The sequence below is a fragment of the Octodon degus genome, unplaced genomic scaffold (assembly GCF_000260255.1).
Source record: "Octodon degus isolate 3935 unplaced genomic scaffold, OctDeg1.0 scaffold00010, whole genome shotgun sequence".
In the NCBI taxonomy this organism is placed as follows: domain Eukaryota; kingdom Metazoa; phylum Chordata; class Mammalia; order Rodentia; family Octodontidae; genus Octodon; species Octodon degus.
In genome coordinates this window covers 17,630,535-17,642,953 of record NW_004524586.1, presented here as the reverse complement: position 1 = coordinate 17,642,953, position 12,419 = coordinate 17,630,535, and the positions used below count along the sequence as shown (strand labels likewise).

Genomic DNA, 12,419 nt, shown 5'->3' with positions numbered 1-12,419 from the left:
GCTTACAGGACAGATCCCAGGGGAAGCTATCCTGAAAGGCTTTCAGGGCAGGCAGGTATGAAGCAGGGCCATCTTAACACAGCCCGTATCAAGGAATAAGGCTTTCAAAATAATCCCCTTCTACAGGGGAGAGAGCTTGCTAAAATGTTTTGCTCTAGACTCTGGGGTTCACCTTTCTGCAACAAGGAATATGAGACAATCGAGAACAGCCTCTTATTAGTTGCATGCAACCTGAGGGGTGCCTGATGAGTAGGCCAGCTGCTGGCTGGCATCTGGCACTTCAGGTCCCTGGGAAGGCTGATTCTTTTCTGATTGCCAAAATCATCACCTACTTCAGATTGACATTTGTACTTGCAATGTTAGCATGTGTGGATAAGTTAAAAATATTTCCAAGGGCATGATCTCCATAGAAATGTCACTTTGTCATCCACTCACAGGACTGGAAACTTCTCTTTGGCACTTGGGGAGATCTAGAGAAGAGGCACAACAGGGATGTAGTAAAGGATGCTAGAGATCTCTGACCAGTGATTGGATCTTTGTAGTTGAATAAATTAAGATTCAGGGAGGCTAATCAGGGCTTGTAAATCCTGGCCTTGGCTCCCTATTATTCAAAGGCATTGAGATAAGGCTCCTGCCATCTTCTAGAAGGCCCACAATTAAAAAAGAATTGCTTAAAATTCATAAAGGTGGTTCACACCTGGGTACTACCACGATTCCTCCCTGTGGCCCTTCTTGGTTTAAGCTGGGTCACCTGGTTCAAGCTCAGACCTGTCCTACCCTCCTCAACCTTCTTCCAGGTACCTTCCATTGTCAGAGGCCAGGTGCTAAGGAGCTCCAGATTCTTACAAGTTGCCCCAGAAATTACAGACCACCAAGAAGGGGGGAAAGGGTATTTTAATGCTGAACATAAAATGCTAAACTGCACTTCTAAATCACTGTACTCAAGTGGGGCAGCTAAGAGGGAGTTTCCTGTAAACTGCCTGCCAAGATCAATTGCTTAATTAACAAGAAATAAAACTCTACCCTTGGAACACTTGAATCAAAAGCTCGGGCTTCTACTCTGTCAGATATCAGCTCTGAATAATGAGACAAACAATGGAACTGCCAATGTAAACGCAGTCATAGTGGCAAAAAACGGCAAAAGCATAAAACTGCCACTCTCGACTTAACGACAGGAGGATGTTAAGTCAGAGAAGTTTGTGCAAATCCCCTGGAGCCATCTGCATGGTTTCTTGGCCCAGTGGTCATTCTTGGCACCAAGCAGGCAAATCTGGAGTGAGCGTTAGCGACAGGGATGGGTCTGATTCTCCACACTGGCCCTGTCATAGGACCCCTTATGCAAGCAACAGGATAAATGGAGTGTTCATTCATGTAAAGCTCCAGTTTTTGGGTTCTGTTAGTTTTCAGAAATAAATAATTTATCCTAGGTGATTAGTGATTGATGTGTTCCTTTCACCAGAATATTGGAAGATAATAAAAAATTAAGAGGTGGATGATGTCGACTGAGTGAAAGCAGCCACTGCTTTCTGGGAAGCTATCTAGCCATACTGCTTATGCTGCAGCTAGCAGGTGGGGGCCCCAACCCCGTCCATGAGCCGGGCCCAGCTGCAGGCCCTGTGACTCACCTGACAGTCTTCACAGCACAGTCCATGTGCACATACGGCGTCTGACTTCAGGGTGCAGGTGGTGGCATTGCAGCAGCGATTTGTACATTCCTGGGGGGAAACGTGGGCTCTGGTTGACAGGGTCATATGGAACACAGATGTCACACCTTCAGTGACTACAAAAATGCAAGGCCTGGCCACTGAACTAAAACCTTGTCTGAGGATCAGTTTTATCTGCTTTTCTGTGAAGTGTTCATAAACTGAGTGGGTCACTCATCTCGGGAAGAAGCTGGTAACATCTGAGGGCCTTTCCCGAGACATAAAGGGGTAGAAGCAGGAAGGCTGGAGGGCCAAGCAGGACGCCCTTCTGGTCAGAGGCTGTAGTCGCTCCTAGAGGGATCTTCATGTGGGGCCCACTGCAGTGACCTGCCTCAGGACCACCAGAAGACTGAAATTACCCCCAAATGACTGGGTGCATTTATACTAAAATGAAACCCACTATTCTGTATGACTAGTAAGTAATAATAAAAAAGAAAGAAAAAAAGAATACACAGAGGCATAGGATTACTCTTCAAAAATGAATCTTGATGGTGCTGGGATCTAGCTCAGCAGCAGAGTGCTTGCCTAGGATGCCTTGTGAGGCTGTGGGTCCAGGCCCTAGAACTGCAGGGAAAAAAAGCAAAGAAAAAGAACCCTTTACCATCTAGACTGCTCTGTGAGGAAATGAAGTCAGATGAACCCAAGGTCCCTGGAACTCAGCTAGATGATGGTGGATAAGACCCTTGCTCTGCACAGGTGGGCTAAGCAGTGGGAAGACGGTTGGGGCTGACTCTGTTGGTTTTTAGGGGACTTACACAGATCAAATAGTAATGTATAGCTCTGTGGGAAGCAAAACTGAGAGGGAAAACCAAAGCCTTTATTTTGGTATGCTTCATAGGCACTCCTTTTTTTTCCTAACAAAAAATCATGAGCAATTGACATCTTTTGTTTAGTTCTCAACAGAAAGCCTGCACCCATTTAGTAAATTTATGAAGTCTATGTACTTTGGATCATCCTATTAACTTGGAGTTTACATATTTTAGAAGAAATTATAGTTGCTATACGACAGAATAGTTTATAGTTTTTCACACTGCTTAGCCTATCAATAGTCTTTTATATTTCCAAGGTCTGATGTGCTATCATGAATTTATATACCATTGACTAGGGTGAAGCTAATCACATATAAGTCTAACAGCACCATGCTTTACTCCTAAAACCCATCTTTTTTGAATAAATGTATCATTCATTAATGCAGTCTTGTACTAACCCAGATTTACGGAAACCCTGGATACCTGAGCTGTATCCTGTGTGACGTTCCCACTTCATGTTTACCATTTGTCCCCATCACGCATACTTCCAAAGCTATTAAACTTTACATTTGCTTGAGGGCTTTATAAACATCCAGAATGTGTAGTATATACAATAAGATAAAACTGCCAACCAGAAATCATGGCTGTAACTTTCATGACAGCAAAGGTTTCGGGCTCAGGGTCTCTTAATGGTAAGAAAGTTTAGCAACTTGTTCTGCTTTTCTAAGGGAGACCATTAATTGCATTCTGTATTGAGTGCTGTCGAATGTACAGCAATGCCATGCTGCTCATTACGGTCCAAATGGCTCTGCTAATGATACATGAACCAAATTCGAGATTCCCTTGAAATTCTAAGTTAAATCAGACATCCCAAGTTTACATCTCCAAATCGTTTAAGAAGCTTTCCCTTCCCAAACCACTACATAATAGAAGCAGCAGTTTAGATGGAAATGCAGCCAAGTAGAATGTCTTTGACTTCAAAGAGGGCTGATAACATGAGAATGATAACTAAGTTTAGAAGATATTTGCAAGCTACTGGCATCCTATTGACTTTAAACAAGGAGATAAGGTTGCTTTCCCAGTCCTGTTAGCTAGAAGAGCGAGTGAGCTGTCAGGATATCCTTGTGGTGATATAAATCCAGCACTCCATACCAGCAGGCTGCGTGTGCTGCTTGCCTTTGAACTACCCCAAATGTAGTTTTTTTCTGGAGTACCATATTTCTCAGAAGAGACAAGTTCCTCATCTGTTGATGCATTTATTATTGCAGTACTCAAGAGGAAAGCAACAGAACCAAGAAATACCAAATCTCCAAAGAAGAAAGAAAAATGAAACCATTAGAAAATCCTTTGCGAAACCCTAATTGCCATTCTTATGCTGTAGACAGAAGATGGATTCTTAGTCACAAGGAACTGAGATAAAACTGTAATGCATTTTCTTGAAAATGATGGGGATGATTTCTGGGAGTGAGGGGGCAGAGGCTGGATTGGGCTGTGTGTGGGTAGAAGCTGCTTCAGTCCCACTCACTGATTCCCTCTGGCCAAGGGAATGGCCTGACCAGGAGCAGGAGAAATACCTGCAGGTTGTAAGCACTGTGGAGGAAGAGACAGTCCAGGTACTGGGTCACATTAAAAGGGCAAAGCATTTCGGAACCTGGAAATGGGCTACCACTGTACAAGGCACAATTGCACCTTGCACTTTGAAAATCAAAACATAAAAGCCAAATGCAAAAAATTGAAAACGGTTATGGGAGGATGATTGGATGAGATGAAGGACTTGCTTAAAATGTGAACAACTCACTTTATGAATTAAGGACCTTAACCATAGGAATTATAGGCAAGTAGTATTTTGGCTCTGCATGTGGACGAGATTGTAATAATCAAATCTGCCCCACAATAGGATGTGCTTCCTGGAGGGATCTTGGCAAATCTGCACAACCTCTTCCTGAAGATGAAAGAGGACCTGAACAAAAATGTCTAACAAATATTTGATCCTGAAGTATCTGTCGATCTCATGGTGGCGACAGTGGTGATGGTGGTAGCTGTAGGGATGGCAGTGACTGTGGGAATGAATGGCGGGGTGGTGGGGATGACAGTGGGGGCAGTGGTGGTAATGGCTGCTGAGGAAGCAGCAGCAATGTGAACAGCAGTAGTTGCGACAGTGACAGCAATGGCGGAGGTGGTGGCAGACGGGGCAAATGTGTGAATGCAGTCATTCCAAACCTGAGAATTCATGACTCCGTGAAGGGTGCTCAGATATATTTATACAATTGTAAGGAGTTCAGATCAAAGGCAACCCATTTTAAGTCAACAAGGTTTCTTCTGAGAAATATAGGACACTTAGGCTAATCACATTTTTTCTTTAAAGTAATTAATAAGGCTTTCAAGGAATGTCTTTTCAAACACCCCATCTTATAATAGGTTTACATTTTCCCTCACTAATCTTTAAAGGGTTCTGTAACACCACAGCTAGGGCTTGCTTCTCCACAGCAACAAGTTCCTGCTCAGGTGAGCACAAGTAACCGTGTCATTGTCGTTAATAAGTTCTGAGTTTGGCAAGACACAAAACAGTTCGATAAAACCACTCTTACATTCTCCACTCCCACCCAGTGCTTATGCATCGCCAACCCCCTTCTAGTAACTGTTAGACCCAGATCATTCCTGGAGGTAGAGAACATCCTGGAGACTGGAAGGTAGGATCTGACGAAGGTCCCATTGCTCAGTTGTCTGCATGGAGATCATGGGGTTATTCAGGAGGCTCAGAAGTCTCAGCACAGCTTTTCTTCCATCTCAGAATCTCCTTTTCAGGGCGGATGTGTGTGCCCTGAACCCTCCTGAAGCCATTTGTGAATTTAGCTAAGCCTGCCTTGAACTTGTCTGCCATTTTAGCTTACATAAGCTCTAGCGGAGAATCCCACATGCAGTTTCCTGCACTACAAATGCCTCACTTTGATTTATTCTAAACACAGCTTCCTCCACGCTTTGAGGGGCTTGTTTTACCAGGCGGTCTCACCATGTCCTCTCTTTGGTTCCTTCTCAGGAATATTCAAAGATGAAAAAGTAGCCGTTACAATTTCTATGTTGATTAACTTTATCTTGAGCACTATAGAAATGAGAATATTTTCCTGAGATTGGTTTGAAAGCAGGGTTAAATAAACTCCGAGCTAGATAAAAACATTCCCTGCTCTCACTTATTGCTTCTGAACGCTAACAAGCACAAGAGCTGGAAGCCTTGGGAGCCTCAGGCCATGCATACATAGGAGGCTGCCGGAGAATTTCAGTCCAGAGGAAGCTCTTGTGGAAAACTGAGTGTTGCTTATTCAAATTCCCCTCTAGTAGCTTGCCTCACAAAGAGAAAGAAATGGGGCCTATTAGCTCTTTGAAGCTAAAATTTCAAGGCTTCCTTCTCTGTCAAACTCAAAGCTAAATGCTTTTTTATTGTTTTTGTATCATCTCCCTGAAAATACTGCACCCTTCAGTAGAGGAGATTGTCTGTTTAAACCAAATGGTATGACTTCTTGTGTGCCATAGTTAAGATTCAAGAAAGGTGCCCTGGGGTGTGTGGTGCTTGCTCAAGGTAGACATGCAGAACTTTTCCATCCTGAGTTTCTAGCACATTCTCTCTACTGCCCAACTTCTTACTGTTTTGTTGATCCAAGAACATCAGAAGAGTGTTCTGTAGATGGTTCCCTTACCTCCGGCTCCCCACAGTCACACTCTTCTCCTTCTTCAACGTATCCATTCCCACACTTCTGGCCTCCAAAAGCCTGCTTGACTTCAGGGAGGTTGAAGAGGCACATCCCCATTCCTTTCTCCAGGCTGGTCTCCAGGTCCTTCCTGCTGCAGCTGCTGAAGACCATGGGGAACGGGTACCTGAGAAGGAAGAGCCCAGCAGGAAGTTGTCAGGGCACAGGATGGCCTTTCCTGCCCCCTCTTGCTGCTACCTGGACCAGCAACAGCTGCTCAGGCCTTCACTATGACTATCAATGAGTAAAGTCTCAACCGTACAGCATACGAGGAGGCACACTCCTCTCATCCCGACATTTGTTCCCGTGCAGTGCTGATACCACTGGTGAAGCAATGCATTATCAAAAAGCACATCATCATGTGACAGTTTTCAAATGAGTAACTTTCATCAGAGTCTCAATACAGTGGTCACTGACAGTTTCAGGTGAAGTGGTGCAAAGGGAAGAGAGTTCTTAGGACCTGTAGCTTACAATCACAGCACGGACCAGTGCCCCTATTGGTAGGTGCAAAGAAAAATAAGTACAGATGGCTGCTTATCAATGCCATGGCTTCAGGGGCACAGGGTCCCACCATGGGTAAGGTCTTGCTGACTCTGGCAGTTAGGTCTATGGAGGGTGGAATCACTGTCTATTCCTAGCATAGCTGTAAGAGAACGAAGGTGGTCTGGAAATGTATGTCCTCCACTTGCTCTAAGTTCCAGGGCTATAAGAGACGTGGTAGAGCCAGCCAGCTCTCCAGGAAGTCATGTTCCCCTTCTGTGGTCTAGAGGGGCTGCCCCGGCCTTGCACCTGGTGAGCCATGGAACACTTTCCTGGCAGTAGAATATAAGTGGAAGTGATATGGGTCACTTTGGATGGATGGTACTTAAGCAAGCATTCCTCCTTGATGTATTTCTTTCTTCTCTGATAGTTGAGACTGGGGCATCCAGTGCTTTAATGGGGGAGTCAGACAGACTCCCTGTAGGGAGTGGCCATCTGGAGATGGGAGCCTCCGAGTGTTCCAAGGAAGGCAAACAGACTCCTACTCTGGTACACTGCTGAGAACTTAGGGTTTGATTCCTTCAGCAGATAGAGTTATACAGATGATTTAAGTGTGTTCCCCAGAAGCTCCTGTGCTGAAAGCTTGGTCCCAGAGTGCTGCTGTTGAGTGGCTCCAGGCCTTTAACAGATGGGGCCTAGTGGAGGTTGGTTAGGTCACTGGGGAGCTGCCTCAGTAGGGACTAGTGTTGTTCCTGAGGAAACCTAATTCATTCTCTCTGAGAGGGACATGTAAAAGAGCTAGCCTGGCATTTGAGTGTGTCTTGCTTCCTGCCCTGCAGTAGGGTCTGTCCCCCTTGGATGGCTTCTTGCCACTGTGATGACGCCCTCCAGGAAGCCCCCACCAGGACTGAGCATATTCCCAACCTCCAGAACTGTGAAATAAACCTCTTTTCTTTATGGATAGCCCAGCATCGTGTGTTTTGTTATAGCAACACAAAATGGATACCAATGGAAGGCAAACAGACTCCTACTCTGGAGTACCAACATTCCTACTCTGGAATACCATCACCAACAAAGAGTGTATCATATTCTTCCACAAATGCATTTTGCCATGTCTTGAATCAGCAAGGGAGAGGCATGCCAGAGATCCGGAAGGGTTTTATTACTAAGCGAGAAAGCTTTCTGGATAGCAGGCTCAAGTCTTCTCTCACCATGGAGGCATTTATAGGATGATATTATAATTAGATCTTGATTAGTTGCCAAAACAACAGAGGCTGCTATGTGTCCCTGAAGACAGCAGACTAGCCACCACACTATGACAAAGAGTGGCAGTATTTTGAGATTGGGATTATTTCCATGTCTAAAAATGATGATACAACTCTTTATCTGAATACTATCTATTAATCTCAGATTGTCACCTTTAGAATATAATTATAACCCACAATAAATTAATGCAATGAAAGTCCTGTGGCTGGGTTTAAAGGAAATATACAGAGGCTGACCTGTAGGACTGTAATGAAGTTTCCTTTCAAACCTTTACAACTATCCTTGCTGGATAGATTGATTATTCCTAGTATCAAAATAATGCCAAACAGCTCCAACAAGCTACAGACTATAGTATTTTCAATTTAGAAGGCTTTGTGTTGAAGAGACTGGTACATGAGACCGGGAATTGAGAGCAGTTCTTCCCCTTGCGGAGAAATACACTTCATCAAGGTCTAAATCCGACCACCTTCCATACTTGTGATTATTCCTGGAACATGTGTTTGCAGGCCTGGCCTTAGGGACAGAGGCTCATTTTCAGGGCTATACAACTTGGAAGCAGGATGACAAATGGATCAGTTCATTCTGGGAGGGAACTGATTCTGGGAAACGTCCGAGTTAATTAGGAAAGACACTAGGATAAGGTGTTAATCTCGAGAAGGGCTTAAAGTAAGAATAACAGTAGTTCAGGGAGGCTGGAAGAAAGCATGGCTTGACTCACCCTGTCGTAAAGGGATCCGAGAAAGTCTGCAGCCTCGGGAGAAGGAAGAACTGAGACCAGCTCCATTCACCAAGCTCAGTCATGTCTGCACCATCCCATAGACACAGACAGACAGACAGACAGAGAGACAGACACACACACACACACACACACACACACACACACACACACTCTGGTGCTTTTGGTGGGGAAGTGGACATTAACAAAAAGGGACAGAAACAAGATGAATGAGACTAAAAGTGTGGATTAAATTCTGGAGAAAACAGAGGAGATCTTATTTGGCAAAAGTACACTTCGTGTCCTGGGCTATGTACTATCAGGTGGAAGTACAGTGATCTATGTGATAACAAACTTATTTCCCTCAGCCTTTCGTCTCTTTTGAGGGATGAAGCCCAAGCGTTTTGCAAGTTCTCTCTTGTCAGAATCACTGGAGATGCCATCTGTGTGTGCGCAGGCTTTTAGCTGGCTCTGGGGTCTACTCAGAGGCACCCATTTCTGGAGGTGCTGCTGTGGGAACAAGATGCTAAGTGAGGTTTCCATGAATTCCAAGACCTGACTGACCTTTGCTCAGGGTGGACCACTTGGCACAGAGCAAGTACTCCAAGTACAGCCCAGGCTCACCAGGGTGGCACCAGCCCTCACAGCTGGCGCAGTGAAAATACCCAGGATGTAACCCTGTGCAATCATCCAAGAACCAGCGTGTGTGTGTGTGTGTGTGTGTGTGTGTGTGTGTGTGTTTTGGCACTGCTGGGACTTGAACCCTGAGCTTTGTGCATACCAAGAAAGTATTGTACTACTGAGAGCCTTGCCTGTGTACTAGGGATTGAACTCAGAAAGGCTCTACCACTGAGATATAACCCAGCCCTTTTTACCTTTTGAGACACAGCCTTGCTAAATTGTTAAATTGCCCAGACTGGGTTTAAACATGTGATCCTCCATCTCAGCCTCCCGGAGTATTGGGCTTATAGGTGTGCACCACCGCACTTGCCCCAGAACACTCCGATGACAGATGGGGATGAGACCAAAGGTGATCTTTGCCTCTTGTTATTTCACTCTGAAAGAATATTCCAGAATCTTCTTTGGGCATTTAGAGAAAGTCAGTAGAGGAAGGAAGTGAGCAATCTGTCACTCATCATCCAGTGATTCTGCAAGTATTTATTCTACACCAGTAAGCTTTTGGGGACAGAAGAGTCCACAGAACACATGAACTCCAGTGTTCTTGGAACCTGCATTTCAGGAGGTGGAGTGAGAAAACACGCTGAGGGAAGAGTGTAAGGGTTGGAAAGGAAAGGGCTGAGATGGAGAAGGAGGAGGAGAAGGAGGAGGAGGAGGAAGTGGAGGAGAAAGAGATGGAAAAAGAAGAGGTAGAGGAGGAGGAACACAAGGAGAAGGTGGAGGAGGAAAGGAGGAGTAACAGACAGAGGAGAAGGAGGAGAAAGTAGAGGAAAAGGAGCAGGAGGAGGAGGAGGAGGAGGAGGAGGAGGAAAACAAAACAGCAAGTGGGGCAAGACATGCACCTGACTGGTGGAGGGGTGGACTCCACCAAGGAACACAATTAGACCTCCCTGGGAAGGGACACACATGAGCCCCTCACCTAAAGGACAAGAAGAAGAAATGGTGGGTGTGGTGGCAAAAAGCCTGAGCCAGGGTGTGGAGGGATGTGACTATCTTGGAGGAATTCATTCAATGGTGGGAAACAGGCTGTTCTCACAACCGGAGAGGCAGCTGCTCCTGCAGAGGAGGCCTGAGCCAGTCTGTGTGTTTCTTGGTTATAGACCAGGCCCCATGGGTGGGGAGAAGACACTAGAACATCATTTGACACGGAGCTTTATCCCTGCAGGAACCGCTTAATCAAAGCGAAATTCCTGGAGTGTGATGTTCATTCTTTAAGCCATTTAAAGAGTAACCCAGGAGTTCTTAATGTACTCAATGTTGTATAACCGATTTCACTTTCTAATTCCAGAAGATTGATATTCATTTATATTCTCTCTCTGTCTCTCCTTTTAAAGATTTATTTGTTTACTTAGCACAGGTCTTGCTACACAGCTCAGACTCGCAGTGATCCTCCTGTATCAGCCTCCCCAGCACTGGGATTACAGGTGTGTACCACCACACCTGGTTTTGGAGGCCAGCACGCCGCTGGGCCCACATGGCATCCGGTACTGAGGATCAAACCCAGGTCCTTGTGCTTGCCAGGCGTGCCCTTAGACCACTGAGCTATCTCCCCGGCCCCCACAAGATTCTCTTTACTAAAAAAATCCCCACACCTGTTAAGCAGTCACTAATTTTCCTGTTCTCTCAGCCTCAGTCAGCTCTAATCTGCTTTCTGTCTTTAGGAATTTTCCTGTTTTGTTCGGTTCATAAAGGTAAGATCATACAATATGTGGCCTTTGTGTCTGGATTCTTTCATTCAATATAGCATTTTGTTCTTTTTTTAATACAAATTTTCAGTGTTCATTTATACTGTAGCACATATTGAAACTGCGTCTTTTCTACGGCTGCATAGTATTCCATTTAAGAGTCTACCACAGTTTAGATATTCATTAGTTATCATGGCCCCAGAGATTTTGATGTTCATTGACATTTGTGAATAACTCAATTAGACTTAAAGTCGAAATGCTGTAAGAATAATACATGGACCAATCTCCACCTATCTGTGTCACAGTGAAAAAAATTGCAATACAGGTTCATCAGAGGCCACCTCCCATGTGTGTGGCTTAGAAATGGCCCTGCCTGGCCCTGCTCCTGTCATCCAGGCAAAGTCTAATGCACTTCATTTGGAAAACCTGTTCTAACGTTGGGCTCGTGCTGACAATCCCATCGGAGTCTGTCTGTCTCTTCAAGCTGAATTCAAACCAGGAAGAGTGAGCTTTCAAACATCTTTTCAGAATTATAGCGAACGGAGGAATTCTCACACCACACATTAAAGCGGGAAAGTGTCTGTGAGTGAAGTGACACTGCTCTTCCGCTTGCTGCAGAATCTGCAGCGTGGTAGAGCTGCCTTCCTGTCATTTATATTTTTCTTTTTTTATTTAGTAGCCTCCTTGCCTGGAGCATCTATAAAGAGAACGCTAAATTAAACTATGTAGTTTTTCATGACAGCAAGGATCGTACAAAGCCCGCGGTCTGTATTTATAAGGACAAGCCTCAGTTTCTTCCATTGATTTTGGCAAGCTCATCACAATGCACTTTTTAATATGTCTAATAAATTATCCCAAATGTGCCAGGACAGCAGCTAATTGAATTGACATATAGCGATGATAGACGGGTGCAAAGCAATAAAATTGGAAAATTACTCAGAAAAGCAGCTCTTATGCATGATTTTTTTGCTTGGCATAGAACGCTTTAAAATAATTATACCTGAGCCCCAGAAAAAAGTGCTGCTTTCAGCTCAGGGGCAGAGAATTTATCTTAGTCACCATGGCAGGGTGACAGTGGGCCCTGCTTGGATATGACCTTTTTTGCTAGCCATTTGTATTGTTATCTAATATTTACTACCAGGGACCCTTGAGTCATGTTTACTCTGCAGAATGCAAGGTTAGAAATAAAAAGAGGATGAAAACATAAAGCTGGATGATTTGGGTAGAAAAACCCCCATCTTACCCCTTTAAAAAAGAGGACTGCCACTTAGGTCTTCCCAGCATAATGCAGTCATAGCTTAATTATCCTAGCTGTCTGGGGCTGAGGAGATGGCTCAGTGGAATAAATGCTTCCCTAGCAAGCGCAAGGGCCTGAGTTCAATCCCTTGTTCTGAAAAAAA

General features: G+C 44.7%; 1 protein-coding gene across 1 annotated transcript in view; it reads right to left on the bottom strand.

The window, feature by feature from the left end:
• Positions 1-12,419, bottom strand: part of Adam12 (ADAM metallopeptidase domain 12) — a 330,777-nt gene that overhangs the window by 43,960 nt on the left and 274,398 nt on the right. The window contains exons 12-13 of the mRNA XM_023709048.1: positions 6,145-6,322; positions 1,626-1,715 (exon numbers count right to left, since the gene is read on the bottom strand). Of these exons, the coding sequence (XP_023564816.1) occupies positions 1,626-1,715; positions 6,145-6,322 (268 nt within the window). The remainder of the gene's footprint in view (positions 1-1,625; positions 1,716-6,144; positions 6,323-12,419) is intronic.